Source organism: Dipteris shenzhenensis, chromosome 2 (assembly GCF_047967505.1).
Source record: "Dipteris shenzhenensis isolate YYH24624 ecotype China chromosome 2, Dip_SZ_1.0, whole genome shotgun sequence".
NCBI lineage: Eukaryota > Viridiplantae > Streptophyta > Polypodiopsida > Gleicheniales > Dipteridaceae > Dipteris > Dipteris shenzhenensis.
This window is the reverse complement of record NC_141597.1, coordinates 44,803,721-44,827,329: the sequence shown is the minus strand read 5'-3', so window position 1 is coordinate 44,827,329 and position 23,609 is coordinate 44,803,721. Positions and strand designations below refer to the sequence as shown.

At 43.0% G+C, this 23,609-nt stretch overlaps 1 protein-coding gene across 1 annotated transcript; it reads right to left on the bottom strand.

Moving 5' to 3' along the window:
- Positions 1-606: 606 nt before the first annotated feature.
- Positions 607-23,208, bottom strand: LOC147904823 (3-oxoacyl-[acyl-carrier-protein] reductase 4-like). Its single transcript, XM_087395655.1, has 11 exons — positions 22,935-23,208; positions 20,845-20,987; positions 20,590-20,643; positions 12,596-12,676; positions 12,399-12,444; positions 3,925-4,019; positions 3,786-3,818; positions 3,373-3,507; positions 2,140-2,233; positions 1,475-1,557; positions 607-1,379 (listed from the first exon to the last, which is right to left on the bottom strand). Exons 1-11 carry the CDS (start codon positions 23,107-23,109, stop codon positions 1,347-1,349), a joined length of 972 nt encoding a protein of 323 aa, XP_087251781.1. The 5' UTR covers positions 23,110-23,208; the 3' UTR covers positions 607-1,346.
- Positions 23,209-23,609: the final 401 nt, after the last annotated feature.

Below are 23,609 nucleotides of genomic sequence, written 5' to 3'. Positions count from 1 at the left end.
TGCCTTTGATACAATAGAGGGAGACTTGCAAGAAATTATTTGACTTTGCAAGCAATGGAGTATACCTTTATTAGACTCAACAATAAAATGGTGTCATTGATATGTCTTCGTTATCCCCACGCGTGAATGCATAATATTGCAAATCAACATTCTTTAGGACTTCCACCTTGATCTAGCCGACTTTGGTGCTGATGATTCCTTCCTACTTTACTTCATCCTAGAACAAACATGATTTTGTTTAAATAATGGGCAATGTCATTATGGCTTATCATGCACAACAAATTTTGTATTGTACATATTACTATGATCAATAATGGATGGTCATGATTAAGAACGTACCAATAAAGTGACCCTCATGGTCATATTTCCATGTCAAAGGGTCCTTATGCCCTATGAAACTAGGGCTTGTTGATAACATTTGTCTAATTGAGGAATCAAAGAAAAATAAACGATTGTTGGTTGTATTGTTCTAACAATGCAAAGATAATTAACAAAATAGACGACTGTATGTAAATGTGAGGTGTTGCTCTCTCAGCTCATATGATTACACGATATGTAATACAAGAGGAAATTTGATTATTTGTAAACACCTAGACATGGGGTAGAGGCGATTTTCCTCATGAATTTTTTGAAATATGTATCAAGATGGGAGATCTTGTATGTAAGAGGATAGATATACATATATCACGTTTCTTTCAACTCTACTGCGTTTTCTTGAAAACCTACATTTTATTAGGACTGCTTCAATTGTCATGGACAACCACAACCCCAATTCACCTTATATTAATGTGAAGACTCACATCCAGCAATGAGAGAGAAAGGAAACTGTCTTGGGTAAGAAGCCACACAAGGGGAACAACACACTGGTGCCTTCCTCTGGCCACCTTTACAGTCTTTAAATAATCATAAATGTGTCACACAAGGCCACACCTTACGTCCAGAAGAAAGGTATATGACTGTGTAGACCTCCTTTTTAAAGGACTGCTCAGTTGCACTCTCTTCCAGGTGCACAGGTTCGAACAATCTTTTGTAATGGCATCCCGATAAAACTACAAATATCATAAACTTAGAGACCTAGCTACCAAATTACTAAAAAATTCAGCAGTGGAGCCTTATCCAGCTGTGAATGCTACAGAATCCCCGGAAAATGGGACACCGAATTGCCTCGGCCTAACAAAACCTGAGGAGTGAGCACAACTTCATGCCAAAACCTGACTTGAGAAGCTGATCCATACATTCCCCTCCAAAATGACTTGTATGTGAGCAAAAGATTCCAGGCAAGGCGTTCATAAACTCGACTTCTTACATCATGCACAAACTCTCTTTGTGATGGCGTGAATCTCCTCTTACATCACCATTCCACCATCAATGGTCATTACCTACAGACAAATCATCAGCTATTAAAAGAGTACTCTTTTTTAGGGCCATGAACAAATCATTCACAATCTGAACATCTCTGTGAAAGCAATGGGACCTGGCCAGTGATGTATGCAGCAGCTGGATCAAGAGCTAAGAACTTCACAAGTCCAGCAACCTCATCTGGTTGACCATATCTACCTGCAGAAACAGATCATACAGGGTCATGAAGGTTGTCAAGATCAAAACCATATCTGCAGATATGAGCTATTGCAAACATGTATCACACATGCTGCTGGTTACCCTTGTAGTATTCAATTGTAAAGCCGGACATCAGCCAAGCTACTCCTGGATTCTATAATCCATTCATTTTGACAAAAACAACATAAAGATAGACATAAAACAAATAAATTTATATTGGCAGAATAACATAAGGTTCTAGCATTGCACTAACAAACACACGAGGGAGTATCAGATGCACCTAGGGATAGCACCTTAAAAGTTTCTAAGACGTAAGTAATTATGCACGACTCACGTTGCCTTGACATCCTCCTAGTCTGCCCTTTTGCAAGCGACAAACACTGGCAATTAATTTGGCATTCTACCTTGAGCATTCCTTTGTACACTAAGGCTTGAACATTTCTTTGTGCAGCAATTGTGAGGAAGTACTGATAATTTAACAAAAAACCTGCTTGCCCTTAGCCCAATGTTTTTGGACTATAACCATTTGCAGGCAATAGCTGCAAGATACACTTGGAAGAACATTTTTAACTTAAAACATACCCAGGGGTATGGTCTCAAGAATTTTTTTCTCGATGTCTGCACCAAGCTTTGCTGTCATATCTGATGCTATGAACCCAGGTGCAACTGCATTTGCCTGCAAAAGGTCACCCTTATCAATATTTAAAACCACCGTCCTTTTCATGAACTCCACATATCATGCAAGCACACATTTAACAAATCAATATTTAAAACCACCATCCTGTTCATGAACTTCACATATCTTGCAAGGACACATTTAACAATTCTCATTTCAAGATTAAGGGTGATAAATTCAGAAAAGCTCGTATATAAATCTCACAAGGGACCAAGTGTGGAAGCGCATGCATGTGAGTGTGCACATGAGTGTGTGCATACGCGCCTCCACACACATGGGTGTATGCCTGCATGTATAGTTTACAGGCATCCGTGCGTGCGTGTGTGTGTGTGTGTACACACATGAAATACGTATGTATGTATGTATGTATATGAACGAAGAATAGTTCATTCACAAAATACTCTCCATGCATTAAAGCTTGCCAATCTCAGAATGCTGGATCTTTAGAGATAAAAACAAGGATTGAAACCTCAAACCAGGTGTGCGTCTACAATGCACAACATTCCCATAACCCCCTTTAAGAATGAAACAGTTTGCTACCACGTTTCGCGAAGGAAACTTTTGATCCCTATCATCCTTGTTCAACTGGAGCTAGCGCTACAGTTGTTTATCTCTCCTTGATCACTGCTGCGAGAGTATCTTTGGTATTCCAAGCTCCCCATATAATTATTTTGTTGAATCAATGTAACTTTCCTGCAGGGTTTGTATCTTCATTGAATCATTAGTTTGTGTATGGAGCTATATAGCTTCAGCTGGTGTTTCTTCTTTCTTCATAAAAAGTTTCAGAAAATTTCCCCCCTACACCAAAGGCCTCTCTTATTCCCTTGGGACCCTAACAAAACATTATCCACTAATATGCAAGAACATTATCTTTTATAACAAGAAGTCTTATCACAAGATATAGTATCAAAAATGTATCTGAAGGTCTCCCAAAACAGTAGCATACCATCCATCATAGTTTCAGCTTGCTAGTACAATGGCAACGCAAAAGGTGTTAGAAGATCTCTAATACGCTTGAGGATTAAGCTCAAATCTCTACGATTTACCCTTGCAGCACTCATATTCATATTACTTAAATTCAATATTAAGAACATAGTTCTAAACTGCATTTTTTGAACCACAAAATCGTGGCGACTTACAGTAATGTTTCTTGATGAGTATTCACGAGCTACAGTTTTTGTTAGCCCAATGACTCCTGCTTTTGCAGCACTATAATTTGCTTGGCCTATATTTCCTGTCAGACCAACAACAGATGATATATTGATGATCCTTCCCTGCATCCAAAGGCATACAGCATTGAGGTTAATAAGTGTGTGTGTGTGTGTGTGTAAGCGCGCGCGCGTGTGTGTACTATCTACCTACCCATATCTATTTCTTTGTTATTATTATGAGCTAAAACACTCGCACGAACTTCCTCTAACTCCTGACTTGGCTTCTCTTTCCATGTTGGTAAACCAATACTTTGCAAACTTGAGAGCCGTATAGCCCTACATTGCTAGTGAAGCTAGATCAAAAGACCATATACAAATTAAGCACTATGGTTTCTGTGTACCTTTCTCTTCTTCATCATTACTTTGGCAGCAGCCTGTACACAGAATTCAATGGAAAAAGGCCAACGTTAGGACAATTGCAATATTATTTCCTATCTTATAACTTCCTCAGATTCTTGCTGAGATCGAATCTTTGCTCACCTGTGTGCAGAGGAAAACACCTGTGAGATTCAAGTCAATGACATCCTGCCATTGAGATTTCTTCATTCTCATCATTAAAGTATCCCTGGTGATGCCTACAATTGCAATAGCCATCAACAAGAGAGCAATCAAAGTGAGTCTCAATAACATCACAATAAAAGGAAGAACGTCCAAAAAGAGAGGCATAATTTTTTTCCAAATCAAGGGACACATTGGGAAGTTAAATGATCTTACATGCTTCAGTGAGGGACCTACGTGTTTACGTTGGTTACGTCTGCCAGTGGTCTAAGACTATGGCTCCGCTCCCATTATCCATGAGGGCACTTTATATTGATCCTTCGGTCGGCCTGGACTTGTCCTAAGCCTGTATTGGTGTTTCACAATACTCTCACTAAGCCTTTTGAGACATTTGTTTGAAGCTGAACTGAAACCCATGTAGCTTCCAAAGTATACAGGGAGCAAGTTATCCCCAATCAATGAAATCAAGAAGGGCCCAAAGAAGAAGAAGAAGACACAAATCTAGAGGAAGGGCAGCCCAAGAGCATACAGGAGAAATTGCTGATCAGGCACGCCATGGTGAGGCAGTGATTCATGATGATCCTGCGAGGAAGAAAGAGACTCCAATTCTAGTTCCATCTCAAGTCTTGAAACTCTTTAGGAAGGACATGCAGCAGACATGTGTCTTGATGAGGGGTGCAGATATTAACTTGGTCAAAGATTCACAGCTGGAGATTCAAGGTTAATAGGACATGAGAACAGAAGGTAAACATGGCGGAAAAGACGAATTGAAGAAGAAAAGACGCCATCACTCTTCATCTCCCTCTCCCCACAACCCTTTGAGGTCTTCACATAGATGTCACTCCCATAGGAAGAGTGTGGGAACAAGAATGGAAAAGAGTTGTGAACACAAGAGAGCAAGAAGTGAACAAGTGAACTCCGACTAAAATGTTCAACCACAAGTACTTGGTATATATAGTCAAAGTACTAGAACACACTAAAACTCCAAAATAAATCAAGTCCTAGTCTATCCTACACCAACATATCATTGTATATATCTCTATAAACCCCCCCTCAATGATATGGCTTAAGTACTCTGGAATGATTTCAGAAGTACCTGAAGTACCTACAATACCATGGTTGCACAAATTCATCCAAATGTGGATATAGCAACCTATGGAAGTACAAAAGAAAACAATGTTAATTTACAACCCCCATTGACATTGTTTGAACGTCCCGTATCCCCAAGCCATGTCGATGTCGTGTGAAGAGAGGAACTGACAGGCTTTTAGTGAAGATATCTGCCACATTGTCCTCAGTGGAATAATATGTGAGATCAATGAAGCCATCTGTGATACAATCCCACACATAATGATAGCGGTTTTCAATGTATTTCATGCGAGCATGAAATATAGGATTGTTCCCAATAGCAATGCAACTCTGGTTGTCACAAAAGATCGGAGTACCTTCCTGAGCATGATGCAAGTCATGCAGAAGCTTCCTTAACCACATACATTCCATAGTGGCTGAATTTGCAGCTTTGTATTCTCCTTCACTGGAGGAGAGAGACACGCGGTCTTGCTTCTTAATGAGCCATGAGATGCATGCTGAGCCCAATGAGAAGCAATAGCCGGAAGTGGAGCTACGATCATCGATGTCCCCTGACCAATCTGAGTCAGTGAAGCCACTCATAGAAATGTCACCATCTGAAGCATAATGCAGCCCATAGAAAAGTGTACCATGTACATATATGAGAACCCTCTTCGCTGCATTCCAATGCGTGATTGTGGGACAATGCATGAACTGGCTAAGAAACCATGTGGCATAGGCAATGTCTGGCCATGTGGAGCATAAGTGGATCAAACTGCCCATCAATTGCCTGTACAATATGCCATCAAACTTTTCAGCTGTATCATGCTTACTTAGCTTGATTCCCTTTTCCAATGGAGTGGCCACAGGCTTACAGCTTTCCATCTTAAATTTCTGCAACAACCCCAATGCCAAGACAATAGTGTCAGAGGCCCAAATTTGTCATGTCAAAAGTTTGACACAACTGCTGCAAATTACTGCCAATGAGTATGATGTCATCGACATAAAGCACAAGCATGACCAAATCTGAATTTTGTTGCAAAACATATAAATTTCGCTCTGTATGAGTGTTGACAAAGCCCCGGGACAGCAAGAACTTATGTATCTTATGATAACATGCACGAGGCGCTTGCTTCAGTCCATACAAGGCTTTCCTGAGCTTACATACCTTGTGCTCTTGTTCCTGAACAACAAAACCCTAGGCCTGATGCACATAGACCTCCTCCTTGAGATCCCATTGAGGAAGGCGGTCTTGGCATCCATCTAGTACATAGACCAACCATAAATGCAGCAAGAGAGATGAGAGAGCGAATGATAGTCATCTTGGCCACCAGAGCAAAGGTCTCCTCATAATCTATCCCCTCTTCTTGTGCATACCCTTGGCAACTAAGCGGGCTTTGTACTTCTCAACCGTACCATCTACATGATACTCTTGTAGATCCATTTGGTGCCAACCACATTCTTCCCAATGGGCACATCAAGCAAGTTCCATGTAGCATTCTTCTGAATGGATCTAATCTCGATCTAATCTCAACTTCCATGGCTTTCTACCATGCTGGATTGCCCTACGCATCCTCAAAGCATTGAGGCTTAGTTTCAGCTTCCATCACTTGGGTCATGAGAGCAAAATTCACCTGCTTCTTAGCATTATGAGTGTTGGCCATGGTTCTCCCCAATATAGGCTGATCTTTAGCGTTTGTAAGTGTCAACCTAGCCCATCTAGGAACTGAATTTTCAGATGTCCTACTGGGATAGCATCTGGAGTAACATCTTTTGCACGGTGCTGATAATGCTTCCAAATATTGGACTGTCCCTCCCCATGCGGTGGCTGCAAATCTGAAACATTCGACAGAAAATAACCCTCAACATGTGGCAAGCCTAAGAGGTAGAGGGAACATCAACTGGAGAACCCAAATCAGCATCATCCTCAAACTGAATGATGTCCATACTTGTATCATCATATGGAGGCAACTCCTCACTGATGGGCTGCATGCTATCATGCTCTGCAAACAAAACATCCTTGCTAATGATTACTTTCCTTGTGGCTGGATCATAAATCCTAAAGCCTCGGCTTTCAGTGCTATACCCCACAAAGATGCATTTAATGCTTTTATCATCAAGCTTGGATCGATTTTCAGCTGGTACCAAAGCATATGCAACAGACCCAAACACTTTGAAGTGATTCACCTTGGGCGGGCTTGTACCCATAAAATGCCTCAAAAGGCGTTCTGTCAACCAATGCTTGTGTAGGGCAACGATTTTGAATATATGTGGTTGTAACAATTGCTTCATCCCAAAATGCCTTTGACATTCTCTTAAATTTCAGCATACACCGCGTCATCTCCATGAGAGTCCTGTTCTTCCTCTCTGCAATCGGATTATCCTGAGGCGTATATGGCACTGTTTTGTGATGCCTTATCCCATGCTCTTTCAGGTATCCCTCAAAAGCATGTGAAGTATACTCTCTCCCATTATCAGAATTAAGTGTTCCAATTGTAGAATTGGTTTGGTTCTCAACCAATGCTTTGAACTTCTTAAACCAATTGAACACTTCAGATTTGCTTTTCATAAAGAAAGAGCCGAGTGAACCTAGAATAATCATCCACGAATGTGACAAAATACCAATACCCTCTATGGGTGGTGACATTCATTGGTCCACAAACATCACTATGCATAATCTGCAACACCCTTTGTGCTCTTACTGAACCTGGACCATCCTTTTGGAAGGGTAGGCGATGCAACTTTCCAAGAGCACAAGCTTCACACACCTCTTGAGCGGGCTGCTAAAATTTTGGTCACCCTTCAACCATATTATGATTATGCAAATATGTCAAAGCTTTGTGATGGCATGACCAAACCTGCATGCCATAAATCACCTGCAGTAGTAGAAGAGACAACCATAGCATGCTGATTATAGGGCTGAGCATCAAGCTTGTAAAGACCCATGTTGGCCTCATTAGAACCTGTAGCCACAATCTCATACCCTTTCTTTGGATCCTTGATCCTGCATTGATCATCCTGGAATTCCTGATTTCTTCAAACCACTCTTTCATGTGAGTCATGTGCTTTGATGCACCACTATCTAGATACCAAGTATCTATGGCAGCAAATGAAGAATCACCAGATAAAGCAAGAGAAGCATCATGTGCAACTAAATCCCCCTAGCACCAAAGCTGTCCTGAAATGCAGTAAACACATAATCCTTTCCCTCTTGTGCAAAGTTTGCATGAGATGGTGAAGCAATGGCATTTTCAGCTGGTGCCACATAATTACTACTTGTGCCTTGCCTCTTTTTCTCATTGGCAATCCTTTCCTGGCACTCTGCAATGTAATGACCAGGCTTCTTGCAATAATTGCATCTACCTTTCTTCACCTTTGCACCTTTATCTGCATTCCTTGCATTTATGTTTGCATTCCCTTTCTTCTTGGGCTAATAAGCATGGCTGGTCTTTTTCTGAAATTTACCATTTTCATAAGTGGCAAGTGCTTGCTCACTCTGACTAGAGAAACAGGCTGAATTGGAAGTCCGCGTTTCTTCCTGTAAGAGCAAGCCAGCTAACTCCTCAAAACTGAGTGAAGCAACCTTGAGCATAATGGTCAAGGAAGTAACAAACGTATCATATGAGGGTCCCAGACTATTGAGGGTGATAGAGACCAATTTCTTGTCTTCTATATCCTCATCAATGTCAGTAATCTTTGCAATATGAGCTGAAATAGTCAAACCTTCCTGCATGTACAAGTCATTAAGCTTATTGTGCAAGGCAATGCTTCTTGCTTCATTCTTCACATTCCACATACTTTTCACTCAATCCCAAGCTGTCTTTGAAGTCTTGCAAGACTTTATAGTGGACTTAATGTGTGTCTTCACAAACAACGCAATCAAAGAAAAAGCTTGGGCATCCCTTCAATCAAACCTCCTCTTATCTTCTGTGGGAGCGACATGAGTAGTGGCAGTAGAACCCTGAGTGGTAGTGGAAGATGCACTAGAGCTAGGTGCACCAGGTCTAGTCTCATCCCCATTCATAATGTCCCATAAGCCCTTTCCAACTAAGATATTCTTGAGTGTCAACGATCACAAAGCATAGTTGGGTCCATCCAACTTATCTGCCTCAGTCATGGTGCCAAAATTCTCAATGAGAGACATGATTGCAAGCTCAAGAATAATTGCAAGTGTACCTACAAAGGAAAAGACAACAAATGGACAACTAAAAGACCACACTGCTATGCAATCATTGCAATGGCATTCACTAACAGTGGCGGCAATAAATCTGTCCCAAAAAATTCTGCTCAAAACTCAATCCCTTCCGGTATACAAAATGCAATCAAGCACTATATTTCTGCCCCAAAAAGTTGTCCTCAACCAAAGCCAAACACTGGCTCAAATGCAATATATTTCTGCCCAAAAATCAGCCTGTATCTCAGCCAAACAATGGCTCACAATGCAATAGCAAACTCTTGCTCAATAGGCATCCAAAAGTGCATCAACATACAGCCAACACTTGGCTTCAAAATGTGCAACACCTGAGCAATGATTTGCAATTAATGTGCAGCCCAAAACTGTCCCAAATGCACCGACACCTATGCAATGCAATCTGCAAGACACCTATGCAATGCTATCTACAAGAACCAACTGGAAGAGGCTGAAAATGAGCTCCAACAAAGATCAAGAGCTTGAGCAGAAAAAATAGCTGAGCCAGGAATGCAAATGGCAATCTGGAGAGGCAAATGGCGAGCTGGAGAGGCAATGGGCAGCAGTGTCGAGGTGTAGGTTTAGCAAGAGCTGGTCTCGGACTGCAAAGTCAAGGTGTACGGCTATATGGATGGTGAGGCAGCTATCCCACGCTGTGGGTAGGCCAAATGTACGAAAATCAGTAAAAATCAGCAAAACGTAAATGATATTGCTGGTATCTTCTGATCTGTTTCTCATAATGAAATTCTGAGAACACTAACAGCTCCAAAAGGGGGGTAAAACCCCCATACGAGTGCTCAAAAACTTCTCCAGGTTGCCCGATGCAGCTACAAAAATTCCGATATCCAAAATTGCCTGAAAAAAATGTGCGCGTGATGCAAAACGAAGTCGCCAAGCTGAGGAGTTCTTCCTGGTGCAAAATCTCGCAAAAAAATGAAACTCGAGATCACGCGAAGCTCGTGAGCTCAAGACAGCCAAAAGAGAAGTCGACCAGCAAGAACTAACTTCTTCTCCCCACGACAGAAGTACAACAAGAGCATGCGGGAGAATGGAGAAGCAAGTGACAGGGCTGGAAGACTAGCTCTAATACCACATGTAGGAACAAGAATGGAGAAGAGTTGTGGACACGAGAACAAGAAGTGAACACAAGTGAAATCCAACAAAAATGTTCAGCCAAATGAAGTACAAGTACTTGGTATATATAGTCCACACACTCAAACTCCACAATAGACTAAGTCCTAGTCTATCCTACACCACCATATCATTGTATATATCTCTACAAAGAGTAAGCCTGGAAAAAATTATGTGAGTACCTGCAAGTACAATGGTGATCACAAACCCGAAGCCGCCATGGAACAGATCCAGAAACTTAAACTCGCTTGCCCTTGATGACTGCAAAGAATGGTAGATTGGTGCGTACTACAATTAGTTAGGTTAGTCAAATGGTCAAATGGATATCTAAAATGATTCTTAGGAAAGGAAAGTCCAAGCGCCATGTATTCATCATATTTAGGAGTAACATGCATGAGGCCAACCATGCAAATATATGGCCACTTTTGACCACTGCTAAAGCTGGCTACTTGTGAGGGTTGACAGATTCTTTCATGCAATGTTAGAGGAAGAAGGTCAGCGTGTGAACAGAGCTTGTGACCAAGATGGAGCTGTCTGCCTAAGGATGTATTTGCAAGGTTCAACAGAGGAACCACACCATGCTTGGCAGACGCATACGCAGATGGCAAAGGGAGATCTGGAGTGTTTTAGCCAGAGCAAAAAGTGCAGCAATCCCAACCAGTAGGGCTGCATGAGACCTGAAGATTGAGAAATCCATGGGTTGATAAGTTTTGCATTAGGTGAGTTCTGCACCATCTTGATGTCTCTTTGACAGCACTATACCGTAATTATACCAAGAAAAAACATTTTGTACCATAAGAAGTGCCAAGGAATTCTCGAAGGAAAAGCTTATATGGCCTGAACATAATATGACAGCTTTTTAAGGATAGCCCCCTATTTGTAATTCGATGAGTTGCTGTTGACATTCTGCTGCAAAATAGGAAGATGGACTTCCTCAACCCTAACAAAATGCATTTACTGGCAAGAAAGGTAAGAGGCACTGGTCCAAAGACAGGTGTTTGCAGCTAATGCGGACATGACAACAATGATGAGAAGTGTCGCTTCGAGAAAGCAAAAAGAAGATGTAAACACAGGAGTTGAGACTGAGAACAGGAATTCCAGGCTACATGGATCTACAAGGACTACAGTATAAGCGGTTTGTTGATTAAGACTTTGACTTTCTAAAAAGGAAGCATGGTTCTAAGGAGATATGGTAGAAGTTGCATGAACTGTTAATCAGTCTAGCAGCTGATTGGTCACACCTATCTAAGTGGTGTCAGCAAAATGCAACTGTCACAGATTCATTAGTTCATGAGTGGAGCATATGGTTGAGTGACATTGGACTTCTTCTATTCAAGTTCGCCTTGATAGCTGCCTCAGCTTGAGAGAGAACTTGTTGGTACTTGCTATAAATAGTTAGGGTAGTCGGGCTATCTAAATGGTTAGTAGTAAGTCCAAGCATCACAGGTCTGCGAGTTAGGAGTGGTTACCATGCATGAGGCCAACTTTGCAAACAGAAGGGTGAGATGAACTCCTGCTCCGGCTAAAAGATTGTGGGACTTGTGGTGACTTCAATGAAAGATGATGTGAAACCTTGGAGGTTTCGAGATGCTCGAGATGATGCTGCCACTGCTTCTGGTGATGGAGAAGCTTATATTTGGTTGCTCAATCGTTGCTGTGTGCCTCTTGGCTGTACTTCGCACAACAAGACTTATATGATTGTGTGCTCTATACATGGTAACATGATGTAAATTAAAATCTAGCTATGCATATTGCAATTGCATGAGTCCAACTTTGGCTCCACAAATTGTACTTCGTGCTAACAGACTCTTTCACTTAGTACATAAAAAAGGCATCAGTCCAAGGCTGCAGTGAACATATGGTCGACTATGAGTTACCTATTTATATCATATCATCATGCCCTACGTGAAATTTACAGCTTGAAAATTTTAAGCCCCCTTCTCCTATAACAAGTATCTCAGACCTAGTATATCACATCACCAAGTTTTATAATAACGTAAATCTAATTTAGTGATACCCAAAACACACACGTGCACATATACAAACACCTCATAGGACAATATCATACCTGCATTGTTCACTAGAATGTCAATTGTGCCCCATTTGTCAACAACCTGCACATGAATCCAAATCAAGAGAGCAAAATCAAACATATATAAGTACTACAATGAACATTACAACTTATTCAATTGAAACGTACCTAAAAGATAGAATTGAATCCCACTCAATCCATAGCTCACTCCTCCACAAATGTTCCATACTCACAGTTTTCATAATTGCCTCAACATCCTCCTCTTTGGAAACATCTCCTCCGCACACAATAGCGGCCCCACCTATGTCCTCAATCTATGGCAATATAAGCACAAAATTAACAATCACACATATTCTCATGCACAATAGAATTCTAGAAACACTTCACTATAAGCATAATTTTTGCACTATCTTTTCAATTGAGGAACCATTCATCAAAAACTATAGAGACACTATAAATTACCTAAACCCATTCAAGGCTCTCCTCTACCGCTCCCTTTTCCCACCCCTCCTCTGCAGCCTCCTTAGCTTCTTGTACTTCTACTAAGATTCTCTTACTACTAGTGTACTTATACTAAGCTTCTCCTACTACTAGGCTACTATATGGCAATGGGTGACTTGAGATCATCCTGCTACTCTAGGTGCTCATAGATCTTGTAGTGACTCTATTATCTTTGCTTTCCAACTTTTTGTATCTTATGTGAGTACTTGTGAGGCAGCTGTGTCTGCCAGTTTCAGAACTTGTAGATGTGGCATTCTTTGGCCTTTATACAACATGGATCTGGCACTGAGTGACCAATGAACTTGGGCCTATGAGTGAGGATTAGATGGAGATAGCTCCATCTAAACCATTGCATGTCACTCCTTGGGTAACCACTAGTGGCTCGATATGCATGGTTGTATTACTCACCCCTTGCTGCAAAAGTGCAGTCTCTAGTATGCTTTAGAGCATGGCTCAAGTTCAAGTGCAAGCGATATAGCAGATCATCTAGCCACCTAGATTGGCTAGGTAGGTTTTTTTTAATAAAACCATTATTTAAAGCTTTGAAAATAGTAAGAAAGATCAATTATTTGTGAGGTGTTGAGGGAGAATCCAAGCTACTTTGCAACCTACTTCTCCAATCGTGGCTCACTACCTATCGTAACCTGGGAGCATATGCCAACAACCAACATGGTGGACTATACAACAAGTGGATTTCTTGATCTGTGAGAACAATAAAGATACTTGCAGGCTATGTCTTGTGGAAACACTCACGCCGTATGACGGTTTTCGTGGGACTCTTTGTCCCAAATCCTACAAGGGGTGTAAATAATGTCGAGCCATAGATTGACAAGAGTAGCGGCTAGACAAACCTATTGCCCCCCACTGCAAGTCTACATTGTGCTGCATAGACGTTCTACACGGTGCTGTTGGCTATGATCTCTTAAACATTGTCCTTTAGAGAGAACTCAAGGTACTATCTAGAGGGCGGAGACATCTTGTGTATCTCATGGCTCATAGCTATCTTTCCACTCACTAGGTAAGCAAGAGATACCATATTGATGAAGAAGGTATGCCTCCCCTTTGTCAACCAAGCTACCATCTCAAATGTAAAACTCATCGGACACCAGGATAGTTACAACCACCAGGCTTGCATGATCAGTAGAGTGAAGTTAATTACCAGTCACTTGGCTTGCATGCTCAGTAGAGTGCATGGTAATGAGTGATTAGAGGTGATTAGGCTTCATGATTTACATTTGTTACTACCACCTTCCACTCGTGGTGGTGGCGGCTAAGACTCCACCAATGTGGCATATAAGATTACCAACCACATCTGTGGTGGCGGCTAAGATTCCACCGATGTGGCATATAAGATTACCAACCACATCTGTGGTGGTGGCTAAGAATCCACTCGGCTAGCAGTTAATTAGCACCACCACATTCTCTACATTGAAGGACAAATCCATAAACAATGGGAAAACATCTTCTAACCTAGGCGAGTAACAATGACAACTATCATCCCTCCTCAATATGTACCATTAGCTAGAAGAAGTACAATATCTTCTATGGCCAAGGGCTGGTCCAAAGCCGAGACCAGAACTTCGCAGACCAGCCGAGACTAGAACTTCGCAAGCGCCACGTGCAATATCTCTTGCTCCAAAGCCAATGGCTCTCCCATGAGGGGGACTGGGGTAGGCGGCGAAGAGCTGCAAATTTTTGTTGATGTGGTAGTGCACAAGTAGGGCACCTGCATTATCCTCCTGGATTGACCTGCCTCCTAGATCCCAATATGATGCAAATTAAGGATAGGCCTTTAATTTGGGCAAGTATGCATTGTCATGTAGTTAATGAATAGATCACCAACTGCCTCCTAGATCCCAATATGATGCAAACAAGGATATGCGTTAGCATAAGCAATATGCACTCTGATGTAGTTAATCAATAGAATATCACACTAAAGGAAGCATGGATTGGACACAAAACCTAGTTTTCATCATTGCAATGTTTTGGATCAACTGCCTAAACTCATGTGCTAAAAGAGAAATGGGATAAGTTGATGCCAAAAGTGAGAAATATGTTACAATTGAAAATGTTACATTAGGCATACAAGCTATATAATCCAACAACCCACAAGATGTTTACTTCCAAATATATGGTGTCTGATGAGAAGGTCAAGCATGCAAGAGGCCATCTTGCTCATGCAAAGCCAAATGAAAGAGAAGACCCACATTGGTTGAAGACAATGTTAGAGATACAAAATTGCATACATATTCTGTGGAGCATTTAATGACTTACCGCGTAGTACTAGCAAGACTATTCAGCAGAATGGGAGAGCATCACCAAGGTCATGGCGAACTCAAATTCACTGGGTGCATTATATAAAACCCAAAAGACTACAAGCTATGTATATAAGCTATGTATATACAATATGTTGCACATGTGAAAGGACATGTATCCTTCCAAGACACAGTACAATCCAAGGAGTGGCTACATCCCAAGAAAGAAGAGTATAATGACTCTCTCAAGAAAAGATAATGTGAGTTGGTGGAACCACCTTGAAAAAACATGGACTAAGTCCCTCTTTTTTTTGGGATCTAGTGAATATACCGGTGCTTTGCATACGACACCTTGGGATTGAGGATTTGAAAAGGGTTACTATTCAAATTTCAACCCACCACTAGCTGCACACCATGTTCCCAAAGTTACACGAGTTGAGCACTAGTGATCTATGCCATTCTATACACTGAATGATGATGAGGACATAGGTACCTAGAAACGGGGACACTTAGCAGATGGTACCAGAGGTGGATGTCTTTCATACCGCATCAGTGCCAATTGCGGCCGTACCCCTCACGGACATGCGGATACCAGTTATCTCCACGAGCATCAATGGACGAAGCTTTTCACATGTACTGGTCGATGGTGAATTTGGGGTGAATATCATCATGTGCGAAGAATTGGGCTGGAATGACTCGGAGCCGGCGCCGTTTTTTGTCTGAATGGCTGATCAACGGGTACGTCCTTTGGGCATGTTGCGAGACGTGTGCATGGAGGTTGCCAGAATCGACCTCATAGTTTCCTTCATCGTGCTCTGCATGGAGACACTGCGGCCGGAGTACATTTTCCTTTTGGGACGACTCTGGTTATGGCAGGCAAAGGTGAACAATGCTCACTAGCATATGCTTCTACTTGTCTATCTTGCACATCATCTAACTCAACCTCAAGATCAACAATGGTGTACCACCAAGCTAACCCTACTCCGGCTTCCACATGCTTGAAGCCACCAACAACCTTCTCAAGCAAGCACAAGTTGGCATGCACAAATATGAGTTCATTGGCCCTTTGTGTCCCAAGCTTGCTCCTTATTTTTTATGCTAGAGCTCCTCCATATTCGTTCCCAAGGAGGACCACCAATTATGCAAGAAAGGAGTTTCCGCTCCATAATCCTCCCACCATAAGGCTGCCCCTATCTTGTGTCACCTTGTATCTATATTGTTGTGCAGCCTCAAAACCAAATAGTCCATAAAAGGCCAACTCATCCTCACTTGTCTGCGCTTTACTCGATCAAGAACGAGTTGCTTCAATATTATTTCCCATCCTTGCATTACTTCCTTATCTACCTCTTGCTTAGCCTCTTGAAACTCAAGGTCCAAAACATAAGCTCCTGCATGCAAGGGCGAATGATGAGGGTTCTACCGATCTACTCCTAAGTCCACCAACTCATGCTTTTTAGGGGGGTTCACCAAACTCCTTCCATTTTTCAATCATTTTGTCCATCCACTCGTAAGCCTTGCCAATGCAAGGCTCATCATTGTCCATAAGCCTCATCAATACAATAATACACTTCACTATTTGAATCACATAACTGACATCCTCCCAAAAAGCATCAAATAGAGAAATGGACTTGCATTCCTTTGCAGCTACAAAGTTGGAGCCTCACCATCCCTCTCACTCATGACAAACAACAAATTAACTAAGGGCTGTTTTAACATCTTGGAGACACTCCAACATAATAAAGTTGTAAGGAAAAAGCACCTAGGACTACTTCAACAAAACCTTTTTAGCAAGGTCGTGATACACTACAATGATGTAGCGGTGTCTAGTGATGAAACTGATAACATGCTTGGAAAAATCAATTATGGGATGCACCCACCAAGCTTGCCTATGTTCTTTAAAAGATTATTAGAGCAATGTGCTATGCATGGACTAAAAGAGAGTTGTAGATATCGTGCTTCCAAAATTCAACCTGCTGCCCTATTGGCATTCTCGCCGTCTTAAATGAATTAAATGGCATGCTCAGCCCCCTATTTCATCAATGCTGACTTGGAGCTGCACAAGTAGAGACCTAGCTAAGGGAAGATCTCCACGGTATTGCATGTGAGAGCAGAGAGAGAGAGAAATGTAACAATACACGAGATCGAGATTGTACACGACTCAAATGACTCACTTAATTAGAAGCACCCAAGTACATGCTTTTATTTTATATTTTTATATATTTCCTAGAAAAAGATAAATTATATTGGAAACAGTCTCCCAAACATCATCCTTCAAGAGAGGTGGTGGGCGTGAACGGGAGGGTTGAGCTGTGTCATGGATCTCAATCCGGGAGATATGTTGTCCATGTATCCTGCAGGCCGGCGTGACGGGGTCGATCGCAAATGCATGGCCTCCCTCCGCGAGCAAGGCCACCATCCCCCACCTCTGTCTCCTCCTCCATCTCCAACTCAGCCTATAGTGAGCCTCCCGGTCCCACCCTATAGAATCAAGACTGGGGGAGGCCAAGAGACTCCCAAAAGAAGCGTATCCGGAGCGGTATCCCTATCGCGAGAACTACCTCAACCAACAATGAGGGGTCCAAGGGTTCCATAATCCCTCCCACCAAAATTTCGGGATCGCCTCCTCATCTCCTGTATCTTAGTGCCTGCTCTGCGGAGGTAAGAGAGAGCCTACCTACGGGCCTCTATCTCTCTAGGAAATCGTCTCCATGTCCCGAAAGATTTGGCTTGTCCCTTGTCCCATTGTGCCCATCCGATAGGAGTCCGTTGCCCAAGCATGTGCCCCTCCAAATCTCTGACCTCCGGATGCCAAATGAGCAACTGTCTCTCAAACTCCTCTCTACAAGACGGCCTAACCCGAGTGACTCCTCCTACCAATCTCTGCCACACTCTGTAGAGACTCCTCATCAACACAGAACCTTTCCCTGCCAGCGGGGCTTCAGAGAAAATCCACCTATAGTAATGCTGCCACTGTCCACCGATGCAAGGCGTATTCCTTAGAAGCCCCCTCTGGAGTAGAGCTTCCCAGGTTCTGCCCCTAGGGTGAGGCCTCTCACTATCAGCTTGCCCAAGAGGGCTCTACTCTGCATCTCTGGATCAATAATGCCAAGTCTACCCTGTGCCTGGGGCAAAATCACTGTCTGTCAAGCCACCCTGGCCCTGGTATCGCACGTACCATCCAATCCCGACCAAAGAAAATTCCGAACTAAGCGTTGTAGCTGCCCCATCCAGCCTCGGTGAAAACACCAGCAAGAAGTGATGTACCAGGATGTGGCAAGGAGTATCTGGTTCACCACTAGTGCTCGACCTGCTAGCGAGAGCTTGCCGCAGCTCCAGTATAGGAGCTTCCGTCAAACACTCTCCAGAACTGGGCTGAGCTGCTGCTCTGCCGAATGTCGATGCCTACTTGACAGCCCAGGTACCTGGCCGTCTCTCCATTCGGAATCCACCGAAAGCCAAAATATGCTCCCCACCCTTGGACTCATGACTCACCTCTATACCTGTGAAGAAGCCAACAGATTTGGTCCAATTTATGCGAGCTCCGGAGGCCTCGCAATAAATGGACAACACTCCTCTGACGCTCTCTAGGCTAGTTGTAGAGCCGTCAACATAGAGCACAGTATCATCTGCAAACTCTGAATCTAGGAGCTCCTCCTCCTGCTGGATTGGTAGCTCATCCATGTAAGGCCAAGTGCTTGCGAATGCAAAAAATAGCCCAAGGCTTCCGCCACAAAAAGGAAAAGATAAGGGGCCAATGGGCAGCCCTGTCTCACTAAACAAGAAAGCGGAAAGATCTCTCCTGTATGGCCCCCAATGATCACCTGGTTGAAGCTGCCTACATAAAGAGCTGAAATCCCTCTTATCCATCTCTCTGTAAAGCCGAGTCTCCGCACAGTCCCCTTCAGGAAGGACCACTTATCTCTGTCATATGCCTTCTCAAAGTCAAGAAGCAGGATAGCGAGAGGTTGTGCCTCCTCCTTGGCCCAATCCACTGCCTCCCAGAAGGTGAAGATATTATCCAGGATGATGCACTCTTGGACAAAGCCAGTTTGCGTCTCACAGATGATATCCAGAAGATGGGGTCTCAGGCAGGTAATTGGTCTCCACTGGCGGATATGAGCTATGCAATTCTAAAGCAGGAGTAAGAAAGCCATAAGATGTGTGGGGTACATACCAAGGAAATGTTAGAAATGACCAAACAGAGGGTACGCACAACTTTTGATTTGCACTATGAGAAGCAGTGCTTGATTATTCCAATCCATAAGCTTCCAAAGTGAAATTTGTTTCCCAACAAGTAGGCAAAAGGAAAAGCCAGGTCTCAACCCTACGACTACTCTAATTGTACCAAAGGTTACGTCATGTCCTCGCTATCCCAAGGATAGGTTACATAACCCTAGGTCAGTTGACCCTATAACACTAGACACGTATGCCCAAACGTGGACATCATAGGTAGGACCTAGGTAGCTACTTCCTTGGACCACAAGATATTATAGTCTGTTTGCAATTGGGTTTCGGAACTTGGGGCCTAGGCAGCGACCACACGGATATCCGTCGAATAGCAGCAATGAGTCAGCAACATGGGTTCCACAGCCCTTCAACAAATGCTTGAGCAGTGTGTATGGTGTTCGGCAACCCAAAAACGACGAGCATTGTTGTGACGGCAATTCCACGAGTGTTGTGGGCAGATGCTTGAGCAATGTCGTGATAGCAATTCCACCAATTGCCAAGGTTATCCACGTCAAGCATGAAAGTGATCACTCAGCGGGCAAATCCACCTCGAGCATGACAACGATGGCGAACGATGTGTTTCGTGTTTCATTACTCAAACGCATGAGGATCAAAATGTGCAAATATTTTTTAGGTGACACCTATGGATGAGGGTGACATCCACTATGTCCCAAAGCCAATCATGGGCTTGAAGATCCAGTCTTTCAAAACAAGGTTTACATAGAGTCAGTATGTCATCAAATGGAAGGGCCTATCAAAAGATGAGGACTAATGGTAGCCATAGAGAATCGTGTGGGGGCACCCCCACCTTTTGGCAAATTGAAGGCTGTGTGAGACTCTCCCTAAGGCACAGAGCTGTATGTAATTAAGGGCAAAACTCTTTACGCAGGGATGTTTGTAATGAAGGGGGGAAAACAAGCTAAGTTACTGGTGTTAGTACTATTGGACATCTTAAATGAAATGGATGCGCCATAAAGATAGTTTTCAGCAAAGGCGTAGCTTTTGCAGAGGGCCATAACATGCAGCTTAATCATTCTCCAAGAAAGGCATGAGGGTTCTACACCATCTGATTTTAAGCTTTAGCGTTTGCAGTTACATGATGCTGTACCATATGGTGAAGAGCAGCGAGGTCCTTATATGAGAAGGCATCAATTAGCAGACAAAAAAGCAATCATTTGAAGTCTGACCTTTACAACATGGAAATTTTGGCTTAGGGAATTCTTAAGAGAGTGCTATACACTCACTTGTTTAGCAACCTCTTCTGCCTCTTTAGATGAACGAGCATAATTCACAAGAACCTGCACCAGTCCAAACAAACAAGCAGATTTCACCAGTGCCACACCTGAACTTTCTTTTCATGTGCCTATCAACATCAAATTGCCCAAAAAGCGTAAGATCAACAAAATCCCCCAAAGCAAAAAGAAAAGGAAGTATAACCCTAAACCTGCCTGAAGCAAAGGTTTGTAAACTTTCAAACACATACAAAACTTTGAAATTACCTTGCAACCAGCTCCACCCAAGGCAAGAGCAACTGCCTTGCCAATGCCTCTTGAAGCCCCAGTCACAATAGCAACTGGAGCTTCAACAAGCTTAATAGCCTCCACAAAAGCCTCTTGTGTTGTTGTAACCATTGACCTTACAGCTGCATAAACATAGAGACTGCACGTTTCAAATGCAAATATTATTTAATTGCATGTATTGATATCACAATACAAATTCACAACAAATGCACCCCATTTATACAATCTCCACATCCTCATACATCTGCATTCACCCTAAGTGTAAGGTCTTGAGTAAAACTTTGCACAAATGCTTGGCAACAAGTTATTCATCGTATGATCCTGAAAAACGTCAATATCCCAACTTGCCATTTTCTACGAAAACAAAGGCAAAGTACCGTCATTTCCCTGAAGCTTCATCATCCAATCCCTCTTCTCTTACTCTCCTTCTCTTGAGCCCATTCTCTCCCTTGTACCCACCATGGCCAAGAAGAGACAAAAGCACAAAGCTTGACGTATGGCAAGACACCATCTGCATCAACGGGTATGGCACCTCTAACATAAAGAAGACAGTATGCAAGTTTTGTGCAAAGACATGGACTGGAACAAGCCCTCTTATTTCTATCATGGTCTACTTATTTCTCTATAACACTCCTCTAAGGAGGCAGTGCTAAAAATTTGAACCCCTAAAAAGGACACCACTTGTCCTGTTTGTGTACCAAAGTAGTGTTATTGTCTCGCATAGCAGTCCCACACTGCTGGTATGGCAGTATGTGCTCAGGAACTATTGGTCGTTGCACAGCCCAGTTGTGCTTCCACGAAGATCAAACCAGCAGGCTGCAAATTCCCATGTGCACCTTCCGGATGCTTCACTACAAACTATATGATGTAGCACGCTCCCGAGATGAATTATCCTCGCTTAGAGGTTACTCTGATGTTGGCATTAACGGAAACTCCTGGTGGCCATGCCGGTGCCTATGGTTTGATATCATGTTAGCAGCAATGGCAATCACACAACGGAATGAAGAACCATCCCTGAATGCCCAAAACAAATCGATCACAACATCAAGAGATGATAATAGGTGGCGGACTGCACAATATCCAGTACTAAAGCCTCAAGTACTGAGCGTCTAGCCCTCTAAACAAGGCCTATAAGTGGCTATGACTACAAACGCAGCCTCAGACGGACGATTCGACGACCCGTGAGCTCCAAAAATTGAAAAGCTGAAGCATCGTGCTAGTGTGTCCTGCCACATAATGTGGTCGATATCAGAAAAATTATCTCAACCTTGGAATTGGTTTAGGGTCAAAATATAGTTTCAGCTTTTAGCCACGATGCGACTGACAACAATCTTTTCCAGTCTCCATACGAGCGGGCTAGAAGCAAATTTAACCCCCTGATTTCGCTGACAATTTAAAACCAAGCCGTACCATTTGAGTAAAGCATGGAATTTTTCCTTTAATACAGCCAACATATTTGACAAAAATCATCGCATAGGTCAAGCACCATCCACGCAGAGCAACACAAGCCTTCTCTATTGTGATTTCACCAGGAATTTCATAAAATAAATCCCATCAATCCTTCGATTGTGTAGTCTTCATAATGAATTAACTATATGTTTAAGTGCGAAGAACTCATGAGATGTCAAAATATAGACAACTCGTACCAACAGACCTTCGGAAAAACGCAGATGCAAAGAAAGAACACCATCGAGTGCATGCTGCAAAGCAAACGAAAAATCAAGGTAGACGAGCTGGCTGCGTAGTCTGGGGCATGAATTCAAGTCTAGGCAATGCACTAGAAACAGCCTTGCGCAAGACGCGGATTCGACTCCAGCAATCAACAACCTTTGCATGTGCGCTGACAAATTGACCCCTGAGCTACGTGTCGCTCATAGGTTGAGGCCACAAATGCGATTCTAACTAAATTCGCTAAGAACAGCAATCAGACTTCCCGATGCACGGGCTCCAAAAAAGCGAGCGCAACTGGATGGATGCAAAGGTGAAAAAACCCGCAAATCGGAGGAGAGAAATGAGGGAGAAGGGAGGGTTCAAAGATTGTCGGACGAAGGGAAGAGAAATGCACGTACCGGGGGTGGGGGGGGATCGAAGGTGGAGGTGAAGGGAATGAGGCCGGGAGAAGGAGGAAAGGAGGGGCGAGGAATATTGATGGTGGAGTTTGGAGAGGAAGGAGAGGCGAGAGGCGGAGGAAAGGAAGAGGGAAGAAGCAGAGGAGGGGGAAGAAACGAGGGAGGAGGCAGCCATGGCTATGGCGATGGAGAGCTCAAAACAACAACAGAGCTCTGAGGAAGACGATCAATAGAGCTCTGAGGAAGACGATCAAGATTAACGTTCTGTTTGATGATGAAGAAAAAACCTCCAAATTTTTCATATGTTTGGCGGTTTTTTTAGCCTCGTTTTTGGCCCTTTTGTCCCGGTTTGGCGGTTTTTCACTACTACAACCTCGTTCCCATCGTCCTTGGCGACAATTCATAAGTGCTCGGCCTCTCTCAACCGTTGCATGTGTGAACATGGACACTTCGGGATGCGGGGATTCGTGGGATGCATGTTTTTGCCAAGGGTTGGGCCAAACAACAAAGAGATAGAGCTCAAAAAGAGAGGTCTCACCTAAGTTGGGTGCCGGAATGCCTGAGTCGAGTAGTAATGGATTTGCCATCGAATGTGGTGGTCCTTACCTCCCTATTAGTGGAATGCGAGGCGGCTATTAGAGCAGCAGAACTGAGCAGGGTGGAGACAGCTAGAAT

Excerpts from the sequence above, each read along its gene's own strand:
- LOC147904823 (XM_087395655.1), bottom strand. The coding sequence starts at position 23,109 with ATGGCTGCCTCCTCCCTCGTTTCTTCCCCCTCCTCTGCTTCTTCCCTC. Across the intron at positions 4,020-12,398 it reads CATTCTAGTGAACAATGCAG|GCATCACCAGGGATACTTTA; the intron begins GTATGATATTGT and ends TTGCAATTGTAG. Across the intron at positions 3,508-3,785 it reads TAATGATGAAGAAGAGAAAG|GGAAGGATCATCAATATATC; the intron begins GTACACAGAAAC and ends CTTTGGATGCAG.